We start from the raw sequence: 25,813 nt of genomic DNA, 5'->3' as shown, positions 1-25,813 counted from the left end.
TTTGAAATGTATACTAGGGAAATAAGAGCTGTCACAGGAATAGATATATACACCCCCATGTTCATTGCAGCACTGTCCACAATAGCAAAAAGATAGAAACAGCCTCGGTGCCCATCAACAGATGAACGGATAAACAAATTATGGTATATTCACACAATGGAATACTATGCAACAATAAAGAACAAGGATGAATCTGCAAAACATCTCATAACATGGATGAATCTGGAAAGCATTATGCTGAGTGAAAGTAGTCAATCACAAAAGGACAAATACTGTATAAGACCACTATTGTAAGAACTCAAGAAAAGGTTTAAACACAGAAGAAAACATTCTTTGATGGTTATGAGGGTAGGGAGGGAGGGATAGGGGAATTTGCTAACTAGATAAAAAAAAAAAAAGATAGTGGACAAGAATTATCTTAGGTGAAAGGAAAGACAACAGACAATACAGGGGAAGTCAGCACCACTGGACTAAACCAAAAGCTAAGAAGTTTCCATAACACAACGAAACAATTCAAGGGACAGTGTAGCAGAGCCAGGGGTCTAAGCACCAGGGTTTCAGGGGACATCCAGGTCAATTAGCATAACAAAGTTTTTTAAGAAAATGTTCTGCATCCTACTTTGGCGAGTGGCGCCTAGGGTGTTAAAAGATAGTGAGCAGCCATCTAAGATGCATCAATTGGTCCCAACCCACCTGGAGCAAAGAAGAATGAAGAACACCAAAGGCACAAGGAAAATAAGAGCCCAAGAGACAAAAGGGCCACATAATCCGGAGATTCCGTCAGCCTGAGACCAGAAGAACTAGATGGTGCCCACCTACCACCAATGACCTCCCTGACAAGGAACACAACAGAGAGTCCCTGATGGAGCAGAAGAAAAGTGGGGTGCAGAACTCAAATTCTAGTGAAAAGACCAGACTTAATAGTCTGACTGAGACTAGAGAAATCCCAGAAGACATGGTCCCTGGACTGTCTGTTAACCCAGAACTAAAACCATTCCTGAAGCCAACTCTTCAGACAAAGAATAGACTGGACTATAAGACATAAAATGATACTTGTGATGAGAGTGCTTGTTAGTTCAAGTAGATTAAAAAAAAAAAAATTTTTTTTTTTTCAAGTAGATATACAAGCCTAAATGAGCAGCTCCTGTCCGGAGGCGAGATGTGAAGGCAGAAAGGGATAGTAGCTAGTTGAATGGACACAGGAAACTTGGGGTGGAGAGGAGGAATATACAGCTACATTATAGGGATAGGAACTAGAGTCATGTAAGAGTGTGTGCGTAAATTTTTGAATGAGAAACTAACTTGAGTTGTAAACTTTCACCTAAAGCACAATTAAAAAACAAAAAAAGAGAGAAATGGATGGCCAATTGTTTTATCACTAATGACTAACTCACTCATTTGACGTAAATAAAATATATCTGCTTTTGAATCTATTGATTTGTCTATTTTATACCATTCTCGTACTTTTAAAATTACTATAACTTATAGAACATTTTCATATCTGATAGAGAAAATCTCTCCTCATTGTTCTTCTTTCAACATTTTCTTAGCTATTTTGATGTTTTTTATTCTAGGTGAACTTGAGAATTAGCTTGCCAAGTTTCATAAAAATTCTTCTGGGATTTTTATTTGGATTCCTTTTGAGTATCTGGATTAATTTAGGGAAAATTGGAAGAGTTATAATATGTGGTCTGTTCAATCAGATATGTAGTGTTTTTCTTCATTTATTTAGGTTTTCTTTAATTATTTTTAGGCATTTACACACATACACATCTTTTTGTGATAAGTCTTGAAAATTTTTTGTTAAATTTATTTCCAGTTAATTTACAAGTTTATTATTATGCACTAGACTGTTCCACCACTCATCTGTCAGTTTGTCCTACTGTGGCGGCTTACATATTGCTATGCCACTGTTATTTTGAATACCAGCAGGGTCACCCATGGTGGGCAGGTTTCAGGAGAGCTGCCAGTCTAAGACAGACTAGGAAGAAGGACTTGGTGGTCTACTTCTGAATAAACTGGTCAGTGAAAATCTTATGGATAGCAGTGGAACACAGTCTGATATAGTGCTGGAAGATGAGCCCCTCAGGTTGGAAGGCATTCAAAATATGACTGAGGAAGAGCTGCCTCCTCAAAGTAGAGTCGATCTTAATGATATGGATGGACTCGAGCTTTCGGGACCTTCATCTGCTGATGTGGCATGATTCTAAATGAGAAGAAACAGCTGCAAACATCCATTAATATTCAGAACATGGAATGTATGAAGTATGAATCTAGGAAAATTGGAAGTCATCAAAAAAGAAATGGGATGCATAAGTATCGATATTTTAGGCATTAGTGAGCTGAAATGAACTGGCATTGACCATTGTGAATCAGACGATCACATAGTCTAAAAAAAAAAAAAGTCTACTATGCCAGAAATGACAAATTGAAGAGGAATGGCATCACATTCATCATGAAAAAGAACACAAGACTGTCAATTTTAGGATAATATCCATATGCCTACACGGAAGACCAGTTAATATGATTATTATGCAAATTTATACACCAACCACTAATGCCAAAGATTAGGAAACTGAAGATTTTTACCAACTTCTGCAGTCTGAAATCGATCAAACATGCAATCAAGGTGCATTGATAATTACTAGTGATTGGAATGTGAAAGTTGGAAACAAAGAAGGAGGATCTGTGGTTGAAAAATATGGTCTTGGTGATAGAAAGGACGCTGGAGATCGTGTGATAGAATTTTGCAAGACCAATAACTTATTCATTGCAAATACTTTTTTCCAACAACATAAATGGAAACTATAGGGTTGGTATGAGTCTGAATTGACTTGACAGCAACAGGTATACATGTGGACCTCACCAGATGGAAAAACACAGTAATTAAATCAATGATATCAGTAGAAAGAGGTGATGGAAAAGCTTACTGTCATCAGTCAGAACAAGTCCAGGGGCTGACTGTGAAACAGACCATCAATTGCTCACACACAAGATTAAGCTGAAGCTGAAGAAAACTAAAACATGTCCTCCAGAACCAAAATAAGACCTTAAGCATATCTCACCTGAGTTTGGAGACCATATGAAGAATAGATTTCATGCATTGAACATTAATGACAACAGATCAGACAAGTTGTAGAATGACATCAAGGACATTATACATGAAGAAAGCAAAAGGTCATTAAAAAGACAGGAAAGGAAAAAAAGATCAAAATGGAAGTCAGAAGAGACTTTGAAACTTGCTCTTGAATGCAGAGTAGCTAAAGCAAAAGGAAGAAATGATGAAGTAAAGGAGCTGAACAGAAGATTTCAAAGGGGGACTTGAGAAGACAAAATAAATATTATGACATGTGCAAAGACCTGGAGTTAGAAAACCATAAGGGAAGAACACAGTCAGCATTTCTCAAGCTGAAAGAACTGAGTAGAAAATTCAAGCCTCAAGTTGCAAGTCTGAAGCATTCTATGGACAAAATATTGAACAATGCAGGACGCATAGCATCAAAAAGAGAAGGAAGGAATACACAGAGTCACTATACCAAAAAGAACTGGTTGATATTCAACCATTTCAGGAGAGAGTATATGATCAGGAACCAGTAGTATTGAAGGAAGAAGTCCAAGCTGCACTGAAGGCATTGGTGAGAAACAAGGTTTCAGGAATTGACGGAATGCCAATTGAGATGTTTCATCAAAAGGATGTAGTGTTGGAGGTACTCACTCATGCACTGTTTCCTTCTGCTGTACATAGGGTTGATATGAGTTGGAAGGGACTCAACGAGACCATTTTCCCCTGACATTTCCTAATTGGTTATTGTGGTATAAGGAAAGCTAATCACTTTTTGTAAGTTGACTTTATATCTCAAATAAGCTCTCATTCATTCTAATATTTTTCCACTTGATTTTCTTGGATTCTCCAAGCAGATGTTTCTATCACCTTTAAGAGCCCAATCTGTTAGCTCCTGTTCTATACTGCCTCTGCTATGCCAAGGGATTTGAAAGACGGCTACCTGGCCAACCGCCTGGAAGAGATCCGTATTTGTGCCCATTCCAAAGACAGGTGATCAAACGGAATGGGGAGATTATCTAACAGTATCATTGATATCACTCTTTCAGTTGCCTAGTGCTGCTATAACAGAAATACCATACGTGGATGGCTTCAACAAACAGAAATTTATTCTCTCACAGTCTAGTAGGCTAGAAGTCCAAATTCAGGGTGCCAGTTCCTAAGACTTTCTCTCTGTGTCAGCTCTGGGGGAAGGTCCTTGTCATCAATCCTCCCCTGGTCTATGAGCTTCTCAAGAGCAGGGATACCCCCCTCCCCCGGGTCCAAAGGATGCATTCTGCTCCCGGCACTGCTTTCTTGGTGGTATGAGGTCCCCCTGTCTCTGTTAGCTTCTCTCTTTTATATCTCAAAAGAGATTGACTTAAGACAAAACATAATCTCATAGGGTGTGTCTTGCCTCATTAGCATAATTGCCACTAATCCTGCCTCATTAACATCATAGAGGTAGGATTTACCACACATATGAAAATCACATCAGATAACAAAATGGTGGATAATCATACAACACTAGGAATTATGGCCTAGACAAGTTGACACACATTTTTGGGAGACACAATTCAATCCATAAAATCATACACAAGTAAAATTTTGCTGTAGATTATTCAAAAACAGTTGCAGCAGTACATTGACGAGGAACTGCCAGAAATTCAAGTCAGATTCAGAAGAGGACATGGAATGAGGAATATTATTGCTGATGTCAGATGAATCATGGCTGAAAGCAGAGAATAAAAGAGAGAGGTTTACCTGTGTTTTAATGGCTATGCAAGGGCATTCGACCATGTGGATCATACAAATTATGGATAAAGTTGTAAAGAATGAGAATTCTAGAACACTTAATCATCGTCATGTGGAACCTGTACACAGACCAAGAGGCAGTTGTTTGAACAGAACAGGGGGATACTGCATGGTTTAAAATCAGGAAAGGTGTGTTTCAGGGTCGTATCCTTTCGCTAGACTTATTCAATCTGTAGGCTGAGCAAATAATCCCAGAACTGAACTTTATGAAGAAGATTGTGGCATCTGGATTGGTGGAAGACTCATTAACAACATGCATTGTGCGTGACATAACCTTGCTTGCTGAAAAGTGAAGAGGACTTGAAGCACTTATTGACGAAGAACGAAGACTACATCTTCAGTATGGGTTATACCTCAACATAAAGAAAACAAAAATCCTCACAACTGGACCAGTAAGCAACATATAAACAGATGAAAGATTGAGGTTTTCAATGATTTCATCTTACTTGGATTCGCAATCAATGCCCATGGAAGCAGCAGCCAAGAAACCAAATGACATCTTGCATTGGGCTGCGAAAGACCTCTTTAAAGTGTTGAAAAGCAAAGACGTCACTTTGAAGACAAAGGTGTGCCTACCTAATCCATGATAATTTCATTCACCTCATAGGCATTTAAAAGCTGGACAAGGAATAAGGAAGATTGAAGAAGAATTGATGCCTTTGAATTATGGCGTTGGCGAAGAATATCGAATATACCATGGACTGCCAGAAAAACGAACAACCTGGACTTGGATGAAGTATAGCCAGAGTGCCCCTTGGAAGCGGGGATGGTGAGGCTTCCTTTCACTTACTTTGGACGTGTTATCAGGAGGCATCATTTCCTGGAGAAGGACATCATGCTTGGTAAAGTAGAGGGTCAGTAAAAAAGAGGAAGACCCTCAATAAGATGGATTGACACAGTGGCAGCAACAGTGTGCTGAAGCATAACAACGATCGTGGGGATGGCGCAGGACCGGGCAGTGTCTCGTTCTGTTATATGTAGGGTTGCTATAAGTCAGAACCAACTCTGTGGCACCTAACAACAACAACAACGAGACCATTTTCCCCTGACATTTCCTAATTGGTTATTGTGGTATAAGGAAAGCTGATCATTTTTTGTAAGTTGACTTTATATCTCAAATAAGCTCTCATTCATTCTAACATATTTCCACTTGATTTTCTTGGATCTTCCAAGCAGATGTTTCTATCATCTGTAAGAGCCCAATCTGTTAGCTCCTATTCTATACTGCCTCTGCTGAGTGTTAAATTTGGGGATTAAAGTATTAACATGGAAATTTAAGGGGGCTAAGGAAAAGTTGTAATTTGAAGTATAATATAAATTGCAATAAATAAACTGAGAGATTTCAAGGCATATTTTTTCCATTACATGTATTTTTTATTTTACCCTAGTATTAGAATAGTATTTACTTAAAATTCTTTTTAAAATAAGCCATTGTTAAATGGAATTGTGCACTAAGCTTAACATTCACTAGAAAATATTAGATTTTGTTCTTAGCTAAAATTAAAAAGGACATTAATAATTCCTCCAATGCTTCTTTAACACGTTACCTAGAGTTGTCTAGGAATGATCCATCAAAGGCTACAACTTCAGCTCCTGAGAAGGTTAGATATTTAAACAGGGGATTAACCAGCTTTTTTAATGTGATTTCATTTTTCAGATGGAAAATACAGACCAAATCAAAGTTACATACGATTTTTTGAGCCCAATGCTTGAACTTCGATCACTTCCAGGGACTGCTTGTGTTACATGGAGAGAACCTGTAAGACTCTACTTGCAAATGAACAATGAACAGTCTGAGAGAGAGATAACGAGAATTAAAAAAAAAGTGTATATATAATGCTAAAATACTGTATGTTGTACAGTAAAACCTGTGAAAGCTGGGACCTGTATAAGGCAGAAACCTATCAGAGAAGGAAAACTCAAATATTTTCCACTAAAACTTGTAATAGAAAAGTGTTAAGCTGCACCGTCAAAGGCAGAAAACTTGCATGACCTCGAAAACAAGGCAGTCCCGTTGTGTTCTGCCTATCACTGTACATATTTATATAAAAACAAGTTTTAAAGTATTTTATGTTTTTTCCTCCAAAGGAAAAAAATGGGTTACTGTCAATCATGTTCAACAAATCTTTATTTTTAAAAATGACTTTTACCTTATTTCATGTCTTCTGATCTTTCTCAATAATATTTTGAAACAAAAGCGATGAAGAAGATCAGACAAAGTAAGCAAATCCGTGGTCTCTCCTGTTTTCCTAGCACAGAAAGCCAATGCCAGGAGGCACTCATCCAGCTTTGAAAGCTGTGTTGGTTCGCCCTTCCTGCATCCAGGGCTTAACAGCTGGAGACTTACAAAGTATCTATTGAATCTCCCAGTATGAAGTTTTGGCTTTGTGGGAACATACCATAGTGATCTTGTAGCAAAGAGAAAGGAGGAAACCATGTTCTCCTGCCACCTCCTTTTTTTCCATTACAATTACCATTGGAACCAGAGCTTTGGAAAGTAGAAAGAAGAGAGGAGTAATTCCCATGATGAGGGAGTGGATACAATCCTGCTGTCTGTTCAACTATGAAGCCTGACAGGGAAGACATTGGGGAACAAAAATAGAATATTCCTTACAGGAAAAAAAAAAAAAAATACATATATATATATATATATATATAGGCATGAGAATGAATGTAAGAAAAGGGATTGGGAAGAATTTATTATTATTATTATATTAAATATATCAACCCAAGTTTCATGGACTGAATTGTGTCCCCCCAAAATATGTGATAATGTGGCTAGGCCATGATTCCCAGTATTGTGTGATTGTCCATTGTTTTGTTATCTGGTGTGATTTTCCTATGCGTTGTAAATCCTACCTGTATGATATTAATGAGGCAGGATTAGAGGCAGTTATGTTCATGAGGCAGGACTCATTCTATAAGATCAGGTTCTGTCTTAAGCCGGTCTCTCTTCAGATGTAAAAGAGAGAAGTGAGCAGAGAGGCATGAGGACTTCATACCTCTAAGAAAGCAGCTCAGGGAGTAGAGTGCATCCTTTGGACCTGGGGTCCCTGTGCTGACAAGCTCCTGGTCCAGGGGAAGGTTGATGACAAGAACCGTCCCCCAGAGTCAACAGAGAGAGGAAGCCTTCCCCTGGAGCTGATGCCCTGAATTTGGACTTCTAGCCTACTAGACTGTGAGAGAATAAATTTCTGTTTAGCCATCCACATGTGGTATTTCTGTTATCGCAGCGCTAGGTAACTAAGATACCAAGTTAAGCATTTTTTTTTTTCATACCATATTAAAAGGATAACTACTGACAAACGACGAGGGGTCACATCCCCTCCTCCCCCAAGTTAAGGGTCCTGGAATTTAGTTGGTGAAATCATTAAAATACTCCCTACATTTATCCTTTCCCCCATTTTTTATTACTATTATTCTTTGCTTTCCCATTTCAATACTATAAGTCATACCTACACAGATAATTGAAATAGTTCAGAAAATCAAGCAGCTTTTTAACTTTTCCTTCCAAGTGAAATCATATTCTTTTTTTTTTAATTTATATTGTGCTTTAAGTGAGAGTTTACAAATCAAATCAGTCTCTCACACAAAAACTTACACACACCTTGCTACATACTCCCAATTGCTCTCCCCCTAATGAGACAACACGCTCCCTCCCTCCATTCTCTCTTTTCATGTCCCTTTCACCACCTTCTAACCCCCTCTACCCTCCCATCTCCCCTCCGTGGGGGAGATGCCAACGTAGTCTCAAGTGTCCACCTAATCCAAGAAGCTCACTCCTCACCAGCATCCCTCTCCAGCCCATTGTCCAGTCCAATCCCTGTCTCAAGAGTTGGCTTCAGGAATGGTTCCTGTCCTGGGACAACAGAAGGTCTGGGGGCTATGACCACCGGGGTCCTTCTAGTCTCAACAGACCATTAAGTCTGGTCTTTTTACGAGAATTTGGGGTCTGCATCCCACTGCTCTTCTGCTCCCTCAGGGGTTCTCTGTCGTGTTGATGACTCAGGGCAGTCATCGGTTGTAGCCGGGCACCATCTAGCTCTTCTGGTCTCAGGCCAATGTAGCCTCTAGTTTATGTGGCCCTTTCAGTCTCTTGGGCTCGTAATTACCTTGTGTCCTTGGTGTTCTTCATTCTCCTTTGATCCAGGTGGGTTGAGACGAATTGATGCATTTTAGATGACCGCTTGCTAGTGTTTAAGACCCCAGACGCCTCTCTCCAAGGTGGGATGCACGATGTTTTCTTAATAGATTTTATTATGCCAATTGGCTTAGATGTCCCCAGAAACCATGGTCCCCACCCCTGCTATGCTGGCCTTCGAAGCATTCAGTTTATTCCCGAAACTTCTTTGCTTTTCATTTAGTCCAATTGTGCTGACCTTGCCGGTATTGTGTGTTGTCTTTCTTGTCACCTAAAGTAGTTCTTATTTGCTATCTAATTAGTGAATGCCTCTCTCCCACCCTCCCCTCCCCCTTCTTGTAACCATCAACGAATATTTTCTTCTCTGTTTAAACTATTTCTTGAGTTCGTATAATAGTGGTCTTATACAATATTTGTCCTTTTGCAACTGACTAATTTTACTCTGAAATCATATTCTTCAGTGGTTACATTTTATAACCTGACTTGGGGGAAAATCTGGCAAAATTGTTCTATTGAGTTTATTATGTACAAGCAGCAGGAAAATCCATGACTATTCTATCACTCTTAAAAGCTAAATAATCCGAGAAACTACAAGAATTAGGAAAAATTACATCTACTTTTAATAATCCAATTTTGATATATTTTTCCTGCCATTGTCAAGAATTCCTCTTAGAAATAAACTTATTGATTATCAGGACAGAACCAAGTGAAATGATATTTGTATGTCCAGAAAGCATTGCATTTTGTGTTGAGGCCTGGAACTACAATGGGCCAAGGGCAATATCTGGACAAGTAGGTGGGATTCAACAATTTTGACTTCTCTTTTTTCCCTTTACCCAGACTTCCCTATTTTTCTTCATTTTTAGCTTAACAGGGTCTGGGCAGGCAGGGCCTATGTGATGTCCCAAAAACACAGTTTCCCATACAAACAATTGTTTTTGGCAATTCAGGGGTTTTGTGGCAGGACTGCATCTTTTTTTTTATTTTTTATTTTCCTGAAAGTCAAATGTTTAGTCCAAAGTTAGAAGTGCATGAGAATTTTTATGAGCCGGCATAGTCAAGCATTACCATTATATGCTTCAAAAGGGAATTCGATCTTCTTTGCTGTTTATTCTTTGTGCCTACACCTTTTTCCACTTCCACTGTTTTCCCTTTTACAGTCCATTTTCATATCTTGCTGTATCTCTTCAGCATCTGTTTTCCCTCAATCATAATTTTCATGCAAGAATAACAGTTCCTTGGTCCCTTTGGTCATGTTTGTATTTTGCCCCCACTGATGAACTTCACGAGGGTGTATTGAAGGTTAACAGATCCATTTCTGGAATTCTCTTGGATCCTTTTTTGAGAAAAGTGCCAAAGAATATAAGCAAGGCTCAAATGTATCTGAATTCTGCCAAGTCCTTGGAAGAGGGCTCCCACGTAGCTGCACCTTCTGCCAGCTCCTTTCTCTTCTCGTTGTGCCCTACTTCTCCAGGATTCCACAGAGCAGCTCCCGTGGTGCAAGGAGCTATTGCATTCATAGACACGCCAGAATATTTGTTTACCTAACAAGACTCTACCTGGTCCATTAACAGCTGGAAAAATTGCTTCTTACCTCAGAGTTCTCTATCCCCTCCCCTTTCCCACCTCACTTCCCACAGGGTCATAAATGTTTTCATTGCTTTTTTTTTTTTTAAATCAATTCTATTGTGGTAAAATATATGTAATAAAAAGTTCACCATTTTAATCATTTTCAAGTGTACCTTTCAGTGTCATTCATTACTTTCACCATGCAGTGCTACCATCACCACTCTGCAGTTCTCAGGTTTTCTATCACTCCAGACAGAAACACAGTAACTCCTATTTCCCACGCACCAGCCCTGGGAACCTTAATAAACTTTGTCCTTAACGCATTTGCCTATTCTTGATGTTTCATATCGGTGGTGTCATATAGTATTCATCTTTTTGAGTCTGACTTATTTCACTCAGTATCATGTTGTCAAGGTTCATCCATGTGGTTCTGATGCCGCATTTTATCCGCTCGTCTGCTGGTGGACCCTTGATTTGTTTCCACCTTGTACCTATTGTGAATAGGGCTACAATGAACATCATGTACGCGTATCTGTTCCAGTCCCTGCTTTCAAGTCCCCTGTGTATATACCTAGGAGTGAAATGGTTGGCTCACATAGTAATTCTACTTTTAATTTTGAGGAATCACCAAACAGTTTTCCACAGCAGTTGTGCCATTTTACTACCCTACCAGCCGCGCAGGAGGGTTCTAATTTCTCCACATCCTTGCCAACACTTGTTAGTTTTCATTTTTCTCATAATAGCCATCTGAGTTGGTGTGAGGACTTTGCCCTTTAAAAAAATTGATACAATTTATTTTTTAGAGAAGTTTTAGGTTTACAGAGAAACTGTACAAAAATCGCAGAGAGTTGCCAGGTTCCCTGCCTCCTGCCTGCCCAGTTTCTCCTGTGATTAACATCCTGTGTTTCTGCAGCACATTCGTTACCACTGATGACCCAATACTGATTCTTCACTATTAACTTAAATTCTTAGGTTGCATTAGGATTCGCTCTTCTTGTTGTACATTGTCCATATTTTAATGCTGTCATCAGTTGTCAGGAATGACTGGAGTCATGGGGAGAGCTTTCCCCACCAGTTTTTGAAATGGTAGAAAGGTTTGGTAAATTGCAAAAAAGCGTTTCTGGAAATAGGTGGTTGGAAGGAACTTTCAGCAATGTTTTTCTAAGGGCAACTGGGTCACAGGGTCACTCCATAACATCGTATCATTCCTATAATATATGCCACACTGATCGCTTCAGCTGTTATGCCTTCTGTGGCAAGAGGCAGTGAATTCAACTCAAAGTGGCTCAAGCGGAAGAGAATTTACTAGCTTGTGTAACTGAAAAGCCACCACCTGTCTGTCAGTTTGTCATAGTGTGCTGGTCTTCATGCTTCTATGATGCTAGAAGCTAGGCCACTGGGATTTCAAATACCAGCAGGGTCACCCGTGTTGGGTAGGTTTCAGCAGAGCTTCCAGGCTAGACAGGCTAGGAAGAAAGGTCTGGCAATATACATAAAAAATTAGCCAGTGAAATCCTATGAATCACAACAGAACATTGTCCAATGTAGTGCTGGAAGGTGAGCCTCTTAAGTTGAAAGGCATTAAATATGCCACTCAATAGCTGCAAAAGTGGGATCGCCACGAGAGGATGTCGACTTGATGGCAGCTGGCAACAACAGCAAAACTGAGAAGTTCAGAGACGGGGCTGTTCTGGTGCAGCTAAATATGGGGCACACATGGTGCTACAAGGCAATTCGTTTCTCTCCATGGAGCTCTTGGCTTTTCTCTCTTCAGCGTTGGCTCAGTCCTACGCAGGGTCTGCCCCTCAAGCCCACAAGATAACTGCAAAGGCTCCAGAACTTATATCTTCTCGTGCACTGCATGCGCTGCAGTCGGCCTTCTGGTAGCGGAAAGGATTTCTGGTGTATCTGAAGGAGGAGCACCCCTGAAGATCTGACACGCTCTTCACCCAGAAGCACCAGCAGAAACTTCCAGGTGCGCTCTCGCCATCGCTGTGGCTTGCTAACAAAACCTTGATTTGCCTCAAGTATCTTCCATCCTCTGTGCAGTCATATGCTTCAGGGGAGGCTAAGCCCGGCCTTAGCCCCTGGATTGAATTCTGGTTGGTCCAAGACTCTCACGGTGGCTCTATTCCTCTTGACCATGACTGATTGGAGCAAGGGCGTGTGAACAATTCTGGACCAAGAAGTGTGAGAGGAAGTCATCAGGGGGCTTCTGGGAAATGTCACCTTGCCCTTGAGAAGGGACATACAAGAAGAGATGGTCTGTTCTAGAGGGCGTTTTCTGTAAAGGAGGCTACTGCAGTTGTCTAGTACCTGCAGGGGAACTAAGCCAGGACAAAGCTGACATGCTGGGGATAACATGGCGGAAAGATAGAAGGAATCAAGGACTTCAATGACTCTGTTGAGCTGATGTTAAGCAAACTTGGAGCCACCTTACTTTGGACTTCTTGTGATATGAGTCAACAAATTATTCTTATTGATTAAAATATTTTAAGCTGAGTTTTCTTATAAATGGGACTTTGATCTTTTTTTCTGTTTCTTCCTTGGGCCTACATCTTCTCCTAGTTCCACTGTTTTCTCATTTACGGTTCATTTTCACCCAAAAGGATTCTAAATGATTATCTCATTGGCTCTAATTGGGCTGTATGTCCATTCCTGATCATTCACTGTGCAAATGTGATGTGTGACCGGCCTCAGGCTAGATGACCAGTTACCTCTGGGGTAGTATGTGTTCATCCCACCTGACCCAACTTGAACGCAGGGTGGAGAAGGAGAAATATCCAGTGGGAAATCAGGGTATGGTTTCTGAAAAATGGTGAGATAGATGCTATGAAGCAAAAAATATCAGCTGTTCATTGCATTGTCCTTTTGAAGGTGACTTTTATTACACAGTGGCCTCAAAGTATGAATACGGTGCATTGGGATTGCATGATTCATTGCCTGGTCTGGTAGCCCAGTATCCATAACTTGGAAGGTGTTTTAAACTAAAAGTAGATCAGCCATGCTATTGATTCACCTCAATAGCGTGTGAATACTTGTCTGTTAGCACGTCATATCTCTAGTTTTGAAACATAAGCAATTTCAAGTTCATTGCAAAGGCACGGGAGTACCTGAGTGATAAAAAAAAAAAAAAAAGTGATGCCAAGTGTTAAAGTTCTCAACTACTAGCCCAAAGGCTTGTGGTTATAGCCCACCCAGAGGCACCTTGGAAGACAGACCTAGTGATCTGCTTCCTACACGTCACAGCCTTGAAAACCCTAGGGAGCACAATGCTACTCTGTGCACATGGGATCTAACAAAAACTGCAAAAGACAGCGTGACCCCTGGCCAAGACAGACAAAGCAGAGTTGCTGGATGACTCAGTGCTCCCTATAGGATATCGAAAACACCAGGCAGCTATTCAGGCAGCATGCACCACCCCACCACCCCATGGGTTTCTGGAGCCTTTCTCTCAGATCCCCTAAGGCTCACTAAGGCTCAGTTGGTCTCAGGGCTCTCAGAGTCAGCTGGCATGTAGAACAGTAGGGCCTTGGGTCAGGCTGCGTCTAGTGATTTCAGTTCTGCTGTTGGCTGGAATTCCATCTGTCAAGAAGGTTTTGCAGTCAGCCATTTGATAGTGGAAAGGTTAGCCATGAAACTGGATTTCCTGCGTATCTGGAAAGAGGAGCACCCCTGGAGATCTGACATGCTCTGTGAAAATTAGGGGTTAGTTTTTGCTATTCTCAGTTAGTCTCTGCTGAACCTAACGCACTTCAACATTTGAGGATTGAAAAAAAAAATAGAGAAGAATTTCTCTTTCTATTTTTTTTATTATGAATTTAAGTAATTTTATGGCAAGACAATCTAATCAACATTAAACTATTTACTTCCCTCCAAAGTAACTTCTGCTCCATCAAAGCAGAGACATGAATTTTTGTTTAGTTATAATTAGTGTGAACATACTCATTTTTGTTTAAGAAAGGTTTTCTTTACTTTGGCATCCAGATTTGTTTTTATAGGTGAAGAAAACTGAGAACAAGAAGGAGCCTTCGATTGCGAGCTGTGATGACTATTTGGGGTCATACTATCCCAGAGCTAAAGAAACCTTGTTGTTGTTGTTAGGTACCGTCGAGTCAGTTCCGACTCATAGTGACCCTATGCACAACAGAACGAAACCCGGCCTGGTCCTGAGCCATCCTTACAATCGTTGTTATGCTTGAGCCCATTGTTGCAGCCACTGTGTCCATCTACCTCATTGAGGGTCTTCCTCTTTTCCGCTGACCCTGTACTCTGCCAAGCATGATGTCCTTCTCCAGGGACTGATCCCTCCTGACAACATGTCCAAAGTATGTAATACGCAGTCTCACCATCCTTGCTTCTAAGGAGCATTTGGGTTGTACTTCTTCCAAGGCAGACTTGTTTGTTCTTTTGGCCAACACCACAATTCAAAGGCCTCAATTCTTCTTCAGTCTTCCTTATTCGTTGTCCAGCTTTCACATGCATATGATGTGATTGAAAATACCATGGCTTGGGTCAGGCACACCTTAGTCTTCAAGGTGACATGTTTGCTTTTCAACACTTTAAAGAGATCCTTTCTAGCAGATTTGCCAACTGCAATATGTCTTTTGATTTCTTGACTGCTGCTTCCATGGCTGTTGATTGTGGATTCAAGTAAAATGAAATCCTTGACAACTTCAACTTTTTTCTCCATTTATCATGATGTTGCTTATTGGTCCAATTGTGAGGATTTTTGTTTTCTTTATGTTGAGGTGCAATCCATACTGAAGACTGAGGTCTTTGATCTTCATCAGTAAGTGCTTCAAGTTTTCTTCACTTTCAGCAAGCAAGGTTGTGTCATCTGAATAACACAGGTTGTTAATGAGTCTTCCTCCAAACCTGATGCCCCGTTCTCCTTCACATAGTCCAGCTTCTCGGATTATTTGCTCAGCATACAGATTGAATAGGTACAGTGAGAGGATACAACCCTGATGCACACCTTTCCTGACTACTCAGTATCCCCTTGTTCTATCTGAACAACTGCCTCTTGATCTATGTAAAGGTTCCTCATGAGCACAATTAAGTGTTCTGGAATTCCCATATCCCTCCCATATCTAGATTAATAGACTCATAGGACAGCTTTGTCACTCAAGCTCCGCTCTAGATCTTACCCCCAGCACCAAGAGTGGACTCTTCCTTCTAAAACGAACAAAAAAATCAGCAGCCAACAAGTGGATTCCAACTCATGGCGACCCCATGTGTGTCAGAGTAGAACTGTGCTTCATAGGGTTTTTAGTGGCTGATTTTATGGAAGTAGACCATCAGGTCTTTCTTCCCAGGTTCCTCTGGGTGGATTCAAACCTCCAACCTTTCTATTAGCAGCCAAGGCATTAGCTGTTTGCACCAGCCAGTGACTCCTCTCGCTTCTAAAGGAGGAACAAAATCCCATCCTCCAGGTCTTCCAGGGTCCACCTGTCTGTTGTGGACCTATACTTTCGCCCCTGCTTTCCAGTGCTTTGGGGCTGTCTAAGGTGGTGCGAACAGTCAATGCCCTTGGCTGCTAACGAGCTCCACTGTTATCCTGCTAACTGAAAAGCTGGAGGTTCAAGTCTACCCAGGGGTGCTTCGGGAAGAAGGCCTGGCAACCTACTTTTGAAAAACCAGCCATTGAAAACACTGTGGAGCACAGTTCTACTCTGACACATATGGGGCAGCCATGAGTCAGTAGAGACTGGAAGGCAAGTGGCAATTGATGAAGAAGTTATCTCAATGGTTTCCCTGACAGGAAGAAAGCAGACATGATGCTGTTGTGGGACCAGGGCTGAATTAAGGCCTGTGAGGACCCTAAACATGGATAATCTGTGGTGCTCCCTTCTCTGTCTACTCACGCATTCCAATGGGGTATGTGAGTTATATATATACATGTAAAAAAGAAAACCAAACTTGTTGCCGTCAAGTTGATTCCGACTCATACATATAGTAAAAAAACAAAAAACAAGCCCATTGCCGTGGAGCCAATTCAGACTCATAGTGACCCCATTGAACAGAGTAGAACTGCCCTATAGAGTTTCCAAGGTTTTGAACTCCTGACCTTTTGGCTAGCAGCCATAGCTCTTAACTACTGCATCACCAGGGCTCCAATATGTGTGTGTGTCTTAGCAGTCCAAATTGTTTTCAGATGTGGCTATAATGATGAATGAATGCAAAACTGGCGTGTGTCATTTTAGTAAACCAGATGAACGGCATTGTAACATGTTTAGTGGATGCAGGGTACTAAAATTTTTACTTAGGACATAACTCTGTGCATAAACGCTATACAGCTAAAAAGTAACTTGACTGAATTCATTGCAACGATCCACTCGTTCGAGTTCCCTCGCTATTGTGTATCATCTGGGACTGGAGTTCCCACTGGTTGTTGACCAGGACGTGCACGAGAGCATACCTTTGTGTTTGTATCATGGCAAAAAGCATTGCTGGCCCTCCTGGCTGGAGTGGCTGGATCTGCAGACATGGCTGTACAAGCTGGTTCTCTCAAAATGGATCGGTAATCCATGTTTGCCAAGAAACCACTCATGTTGGATCCAGTTGCATGTTGGGTGAACATAGCAAGAGTTAGTTAGACTTCACAGCCCACCCCCACCTCTTGTTTATTAGAAAGAATTATTACACTCCAAGTGAGCTGCTGAGATAAGGAGTTTTAATTACATGGGAGGGGACTGTAGGAGACAGGTGTCAATGAAAGTGTTAAAGTGGTAGGGCCTCATTGCTTAAACAACATTGCTGTGAGCACCCTCATGACCCTGGGTGAACTTTATTTCTGGCCAGCACATTCTCAGCACTGGAGCTGGTGTCGATTGCATTTAGTGCCCTGCCAGTTCCCTTGCACTGCGGTGCTGGCTTTTCCTTGTGTCCTGTCTGCTTGGCATCTATGGGTCTTTGCTTTGGACACCCGGTGCCCCTGTTTTGTCGATGCCCTAAGCATGTGCTTATCTTGCTCATTGGGTAATCTGTCCCTATCTGGGAGAGTCTTCCATAGTATTCCCCTCAAATGCCTTTTTTTGTTTGGTTTTTAAAGTGTAATTACACACCAACGGTTTTCCAACCATAGAAGCATAAAATTGCCAGTCTTTATTCCTAACCTAAGTCAAGGAAGTAGCAATGTTAGGTTTAATTAAGAGCAGCAAATATTTGTACAGCTGTCCCTGTTCACGGCTCATAAAAGGATTTAGCTTCAAACCTTGCTGTCTTAAATCCTTTGGGAGCTTCACACAGAGCTATGAAAGTTCCCAAGGGGGCAGTGCCGGAGAGTCAGTTCCGGAGCAGACTGCACCCCTTGCACCCTGATGCCACCTCAGCTGCCAGGCTCTTCGTTGCAAATGTGCCATGGACAAGCAGAACTTGGAGACACACAAACCCACCCTCTTCTGTGCAATGTGAGGCCTTAAAGGAGAGTCCAAGAAGTTCCCGAAAATTCCCCTCAGCTGGGGGTTGGGGGGAAGAGCAGGCACAATCTAATTTTGTGTTTGTCTGTGTGTGTCTTCACACTTTCCCTCTCAGGGGTACCCCACCCGTAGCGTAAGTGGTTTCTGAAAGCACCCTTCAGAGGCAATGGGGGCGGGGTGTCCACATTGAAGCAGGCATTCTCACAAAGCGGCTCCTTCCCCATCAAAGCCCTAGAGAGGAGAAAGAAGCAGCGCTCAGCATCTGGCTGATTTTCGAGTGCACACGAGCAGCGCTTCAGGCAGTCTTGGGTCCCCACAAGCCAATTCGGACTGGAAGCCAAAGCAGGGGCCAGCACGGGTCACCGACCGCCGGCCGGGGGCGGGGCCGGCCACCCACAAGTAAAGACGCGATGGCCAAGGAGCCGCGGGTCGGGAAATGTGACCCCGGCGACCCCAGCGCCCCCGCCTCCCCCGCCCACAGCTCCACCTGCACGCTGAGCCGCTGGCTAGGGTCATGGCCAGCCCCGCGCCCTTGGTGGCCTCCATTAGCCCCCAAATGGTGGCTCTGCAGACCCTGCAGCTGTTGCAGCAGGAGTGGGGTTGGGGGGACGGTCCGGGCGCCTCTGGGAGCCCGCGCGACCCGGACCACGCGTCCGCCGCCCCGGCCCGTCGCTCAGGCCAGAGCCGGCCTGGGCGGGGTCCGGGCGCCGGGAGGGGGCGGCGGGGGCCGGGATTGGGGGCGCCGCGGCGCCGGCCAGCTCCCCAGAGATGGAGGCGGTGCGAGGCGCCGAGGGAGGCGCGGAGCTGCTGCCCTTCCCCCGGGCCCGCGGGCCCTGCGCCCCGGCCCGGATGGCGATGCGCAGCGCGCTGGCCAGCGTGGTGGACTCGACCTCGGAGCTGGTCAGCGTGGAGCAGACGCTGCTGGGCCCCCTGCTGCAGGAGCGCGCCTTTCCCATTTACCTGAAGGTAAGTCCACCCGGTTAGGCACCCTGGGGCACAGGGTCCCCCTCAGGGCGGGGCTGGATCCGGGATGGAGGCTGGGTGGGGCTGTGGGGCCGACGCGGGCTGCCCACCTGGATTCAGCCCCGGAAAGGGGAGAGGTGGGAGGTCACAGTCAGGCGACTTGGCATTTAGGCGGGGAACTAGGGGCTTAACTGGGGCTCACCTGGGGCCCACCAGACTGCGGAACAGAGAGGTGGGGAGGCCTTGCCAAAACCTTCTTCTGCAACTCCTCCTTTCTGCACAGAAATCCTGCTTCAGCTAAAGGCCCCTCCCACGTGTGCAGCTCTAGGGAGGAGGACAGTCCCCCCCTCCCCGCCCCAGCCAGCCTCCTTCCAAATTAATAACTCCCCGGAGCCTTAAATGCACTTATTAAGTCCCCTCTGCCTTTTGTTTAGGAAACTAGCTACATTTATTTAAAGTTCCCTTACAGTCATGAATCACAATTATTTTTGCATAAATCCAATTCCCCACAGAGCTCAGGGGCCTTATAGAGTCAACCTAAATTCTTACAAAATGGGGTGAGAGTGGGCTTGGGCCCGGGTGTTGAAGCGCGAATACACATACTAAACTACTGCTAAGTCACACAGCTCATATTTGCAGGGCACACTTTCCTCTTAAGGCACCAAATTGTTTTACCCAATTTAACTAGCCGTTAGAGCAGCTCCCTCCCAGGCGGAGTGGGATGTGAACAACATGGGGGTCTGGCTTCTAGTCCTGATTTTGCCACTAGCTAGCCTTTTTTTTAGCCTAACGGGTTTAAGATCACAAATATCTTTGAAATCTTCTAGCTTCCAAAGCTTGACCTGGAGTATTGCTTCATTCTTACCTTCTAGGAGTATTTTTTTTTTTTTTTTAGGAGTCTAGCACATACCAGCTGCCGTGGAGTTGATTCCAACTCATGGTGCCGTGTGTGTGTGTGTGTGTGTGTGTGTGGGTGGGTGTGTGTGGGTGGGTGTGGGTGTGGGTGTGGGTGTGGGTGTGGGTGTGGGTGTGGGTGTATAAAACTGTGCTCCACAGGGTTTTCAGTGGCAGATTTTTTTGTAAGTAGATTGCCGGGCTATGCTTCCAAGGTACCCCTGTGTGGATTCTAACTTCTAGCCTTTCCGTTAACAGGTGAACTGAGTAACTGCACTAGAGTGCATAGACTTGTGAAAACCTCTTGTGAAGGATGTGGAGTAGCGGGTGGTGAGGAAAGCTTAGAATGCTTCTCAAAAATTGCTCTTCTTGCTCTAGAAGCCAAGGTTTGGGAAAAGTGGCTTAGTGTTAGGTTGCACAATACACTGTGAAAGATTTATTTAAAATCCAACACAATAAAGCATATTTACACCCAAATAAATTTTGTTACCCCACTCCAAGGTCTCTTTTACACCAAGGTTCTCTCAGCCTTCGCACTGCTGACAGTTTGAGGCGGATGATTCTTCGTTCTGAGTCTGTCCTGTGCATCACAGGAGGTTTAGTCACATCCCTGGCCTCTACCTGCTAAATGCCAGTAGCACCTCGCCCCAACTGAGACAACCGAAAGTGTTTCTAGGCCTTGCTAAATGTCCACCATGGGGGAGGGTGGGGAAGGAAGACCACCTTCAGTTGGGAACCGCTTCTGCACTCACCTTGGGAGGTCAAAGACACAAATGTAACATGTGCCTTTTTATTTGTAATAGGAAGAAATAAGAAATCCTGTCAATTAAAGTATGACACTCTGTTGATTATAAAATACATCCTAATTTCAGAGATCTTAAAATGTGAAAAAATATGCATCTTAGAAATGATGAATATCAAGTGCTATCGGAATCGACTTGACGGTACTGGGTTTGGTTTGATTTGGATATATATGAAATATATATGGGTTGGCATGAGAGAATGAGAGATCAGTTTTACCTAAGGTGATCATGGAAAGCTTCTTGGAGGAGGTAACCTTAAAAAATGAATGTTTGCTCTCCAGGCATTAGAGAGAAAAGAATTTCAGGGAAACCTTGTGAGTTCCTGGGTGGTGTTAACGCACTCAGCTGCTAATTGAAAGGTTGGCAGTTCAGGTTCACCTGGAGGTGCTTTGGAAGAAAGACCTGGCAATCTACTTCTGAAAAATCAGCCATTGAAAACCCTATGGAGCACAGTTCTACTCTGACACACTTGGGGTCACCATAAGTCAGAACTGACTCAAAGGCAACTGGTTGGTTTTGGTGTGAACCAATGCCCAGAAGCATTGAAAGGGCCTAGGGCTTTGGGAGGACTGCAATTAGCTCATGAGGGCAAAAGGCAACAAATGATGCTGGAGAAATGAAACCCATAGCGACCCTATTGGACAGAGTAGAACTGTCCCATAGAGTTTCCAAGGAGCGCCTGGTGGATTTGAACTGCCGACCCTTTGGTTAGCAGCCATAGCACTTAACCACTACACCACCAGGGGAGAAATAAGTGGAGGCCAAATGGTGAAAGGCCTGTGTGTCAGGCTGAGGATCTTGGGTTATCTTGCAGGCAAATGGTGGTCGTTCACATGACTGGAGCCTAGATAAATCATGGGAAGCTAAGGTGCAGTTTGGGAATCAAATCAGAAGACGGTTGTCTGAATTTCTGACACAGGCCAGTGGCAATGGGGTAAATCCCACCCTCTGCTCAGGGACAGTCCCCTGCCAAAAAAAAAAAAAACAACCCATTGCCATCAAGTCGTTTCTGACTCAAAGCCACTCTGGGGGCAGAGTAGAGCTGCCCCACAGGGTTTCCAAGGTTATAATCATTCTGGAAGCAGACTGCCACATCCTTCTCCTGTGAAACGGCTGGTGGGTTACAACTGCCGACCTTTCAGTTAGCAGCTGAGCGCGTAACCACTGTGCCACTGGGGCTCCTTCTGTTCGCTACAAATAATGCCATTTCAGTTCAGTGCAGCCCCACTTCTACATGGTAATCCTTTTAAGACCTTTCAAATTGACTTTCCCCCATGTTGCATTCAAAATTTGTCCTGAAATTTTCTACCCTCCTCAAGCCTTCTTCAGGAGCCCTGCTGGCACCGTGGTTAAATTCTGGGCTGCTAACCAGAAGGTCGGTGGCTTGAACCTACCAGCTGTTCCATGGGTAAAAGATGTGGCAGTCAGCTTCCGTAAGGTTTACAGCCGTGGAAATCCTATGGGGCGGTTTTACTCTGATGGCAACGGGTTTGGTTTTCTGGTTTTCAAGCCTTCTTCAGTAAACTCCAGCCCCCTCACTCCATCTCTGAGAAAGTTGAGGCCTTCCTCTCGACCTAAAAGATCTCATTTCACTGATCATCTCCTTTCTTGTCTTTAATAAAGAAATGTTGTTGTTGGGTGCCGTCGAGTCAGTTCCGACTCATAGCAACCCTGTGTACAACCGAACAAGACACTGCCTGGTCCTGCGCCATCCTCACAATCATTGCCATGTTTGAGTCCATTGTTGCAGCCACTGTGTTAATCCATCTCATTGATTGGTTATTTTCCCCAATGTAAATTCTTATTCTTGGGCATTGGAACCCTTTCACCTGCCCCTAGATCTGTTCTTATTAATTCCATTCTCTCTCCTGATCTTTTCTACTGAATTCTTTCTGCCACTTCCTCTCAGTCTCTAAACACGCTCAAAGCTTCCTTCACCCTTCCTTCCCCTTGAGTCATGAGTCCTTCCTTGTCATGAGCAAACCTCGCAGATATAGGGATGTGTTGTTCCCACTTTTGGAAATATCCGGAGTGCTCCTTAGAAACAGGGATCTTAAATTTTCTTACTGCTTTCCAGGTGCCCTTGAGTCTACTCTGACTAAAGGCAACTCTGTGTGTTGCAGAGTAGAACTGTGCTCCATAGGGTTCTCAAAGCTGTGACCTTTCAGAAGCAGATCTCCAGGCCTTTTTTCTGAGGCACCTCTGGATGGGTTTGAACTGCCAACCTCTCGGTTAGTAGTCCAGCACGTCACTGTTTGCAGCACCCAGGGACTCCTTTCTTACTGCTGGAGTCTGCTCTTCACCTGCCTGGGCATGATGAGTCTCTAGGGCCCCTGAGCAGCCGGTACTTACAGAAGTGAGTGAGGTAGGAGCAGTTTCTCCAGAAGCTGTGCCTCCTGGCCAGGGTCCTGGAATTTCGCTTGGTTAGCTGTTTGGAGAAAAGGTTAAGATCTCCTTTAGCTTGTAGAGTAATGATTACAAAGCACTTAGACTTGAGACAGCATTCTGTCTTTCCAGGGGTCTGGTTATGCATACTTGGCTTCGTTCATACTAGTGTTAATGCAAACAACTTGGAAGAGTGTTTTTCATATTTTTTTAATTAAAAACGTGCAGATTGGTTTTATACACCAGAATGGTTTTAGGAAGATTTTTGCTAATGGAAAAAACACTTGTGTTACTTGAAGTATGTGTACACCTCCCTGACATCAGGGATCCTGAGGGGTGTTACTTGCCACTGCTGGTGGGAGGGGGTATCACGTGAACTAGACCCAGCCGCCCAGGTGACAGGCATTAAAGACCTTGAAGTGGACAGCACAGACCAGAAGTCTAGCGCTCTGCCACCTCCTGCTGTGTGGCCTGAGCAGCTTGGTTAGCCTTCCTGTGCCTCTGTTTCCTGACCTGTGAAGTGGGCAAGTAGGACCTGACCCTGTAGAGTTGTTGTGAGGGTTCAGAGGATGCACATCAAGCCTTAGTCAGAGGCTGCCCATAGTAAGTCTCAGTACATTTTAGCTGTCATTATTATTACTATTCACAGGTTGGTGCCTCATGAATTATTAATGACTGCTATTATTGTGAATACCATTTCTTGAAATTAATGGATCCGATCCATGAACTCTGTGCTTATCTTCCTGGACCTTTGACAAAAGCAGGGTTAGGATGCCCCAAAGAGATGTCTAGGAATGACTCAGCTCTTCAGAGGTCAGCTGTAGCACCACCCAATGAGCGACTTAGAGGTGTCGCCATTGAGTGGCTCACCCGTCAAACTATTAGGGTTATTGTTGGCTGCTCCTCAGAGACCCATGTGCAACGGATCAGTTTTTTTGAAAGTATATCATCAGGCATTTCTTCCTACTCCATCTTAGCCTGGAAGCTCTGCTAAAATCTGTTCATCATCATAGCAACATGCAAGCCACTGGTGACCTACAAGTGGTGGCCACACATGAGATGCACTGGCCGAGAATTGAGCCTGGGTCTCCCTCACGGAAGGTGAGAACTCTACTGATGAACCAGCAATGTGCCCTAAGGGTTAAGAAAGTGAAGTTTTCAGACTGAAGGCAGAGTAACACTCATCGTAATCATAACAACATTTGGTGGTATTTTACCCTTTCCTCAAAGAAACCAATACTTAATATTCCCTTTGAACATTTAGAGATTATGGAACAAAACACATGGGAAAAAAGTGAACTTTTTCATAGTGGATGCAAAAGGTTTAAGAGCACTAAATCTTGTTAAATTAGATCGATAGAGAGAATGGAGCTACTTGGCCTGACAAACATTTATCACAGGAGGAAAATGAGGCTCAGAGGAATTAATGATGCTGATCAATATCTCACAGCAAGTAAGTGCTGGACCCATGATTGAAACACGGTTTTATCTGACTCTTTTTTCTGCATCACAGTGCCAGCTCCTAGGGATGTTACGAGCATCACACTGGCATAATGTCTGTGAGAGTGCGCTATAGATGGGCCGCTGTGCACATGGTCGCACTACACACTGCTAGCTCACTGGAAGTTGTGCACCTCCTTGTGTGGTGGCCGCCTTACATGGTGACTTTAAAGCATCAAGTACACTTAAGAAATCATTACCAAAAATTGGAACCCTTATCCGTTGCTGATAGGAATGCAAAATGGTACAGTTGGTATGGAAAACATTTTGGCAGTTCCTCAAAAAGTTAAACATAGAACTACTGTATGACCCAGCAATTCCGCTCATAGGTGGATACCCAGAAGCTTGAAAGCAGAGAGTTGTACACCTCTGTTCATTGCAGCACTAATCATAATAGCCAAAAGATGGAAGCAATCTACATGTCCGTCAACAGATGAGTGGACAAACAAAATGTGGTACATACATACAATGCGATACCACTCAGCCATGAAGAGAAATAAAGTCTTGATACATGCTACGACATGGATGAACCTTGAAAACATCATGCTAAGTGAAATAAGTCAGAGACAAAAGGACAAATCTTCTATGATCTCACTTAGAGGAAATGACAAGAATCGACAGATGTCAAGAGACCAAAACTTATTAGTGGTTCCCAGTGGCAGGAGGGAGGGCAAGGGGGAGTGCCATTGTTTAGGAGGCAGGGAGATTTTGTTCATGGTGATAGGTAATTTGACAGCAATTATGGGTAATGGTTGTAAAACACAATTAATGGCATTGATGTCACCAAATCGTACACCTGAAAAATGTTGAATTGGCAAATGTTACGTATATTTTTACAGCAATAAAAAGAAATAAATTGTTACCAAACTAATAATACCAGCAAGAATTCATTAGACATTTGCCACCCAAAGGGAACATAGAAATGTGTAGGGCCCCAGAAGAAAGTCAGCCTAGTATTTTAAAAACTGCTGAAAATGACCGATTGACAATGGGACCTTTACCGAAGCCAATTATGAAGTCACTCTGATTGAGTTTTGTCTGTCTGTCTTTGAGAGTTCAGAAAATTTATAGTTTCCAAGAGTTGTGTTCTGAAGCGAGTTGCATGGAAACTGTCTGGCTGATGGCAGCTTCGGGAGGCAGGCGAGCTCTCCTGGCTTTGCAGATTAAGCTGCTCTGTGAGCTTACTCATTTCACTTAGCTAATTCTGTTACCAATTATTCCGTCCCGTTCCGTGGCTTCGCTGCTTTTCTCGTTCCACTCCACAAGAGCAGCAGTCAGAAAC

The 25,813-nt window shown here is 43.3% G+C and overlaps 1 protein-coding gene across 1 annotated transcript in view; it reads left to right on the top strand.

The window, feature by feature from the left end:
* Positions 1-18,500: 18,500 nt before the first annotated feature.
* The window catches only part of DLEU7 (deleted in lymphocytic leukemia 7), a 46,215-nt gene continuing 38,902 nt past the window's right edge, over positions 18,501-25,813 (top strand). Inside the window, exons 1-2 of the mRNA XM_064269909.1 lie at positions 18,501-18,712; positions 18,745-18,952. Coding sequence (XP_064125979.1) covers positions 18,501-18,712; positions 18,745-18,952 — 420 coding nt within the window. The remainder of the gene's footprint in view (positions 18,713-18,744; positions 18,953-25,813) is intronic.

Source organism: Loxodonta africana, chromosome 17 (genome assembly GCF_030014295.1).
Source record: "Loxodonta africana isolate mLoxAfr1 chromosome 17, mLoxAfr1.hap2, whole genome shotgun sequence".
NCBI lineage: Eukaryota > Metazoa > Chordata > Mammalia > Proboscidea > Elephantidae > Loxodonta > Loxodonta africana.
This window is presented reverse-complemented; position numbering and strand designations above follow the sequence as displayed.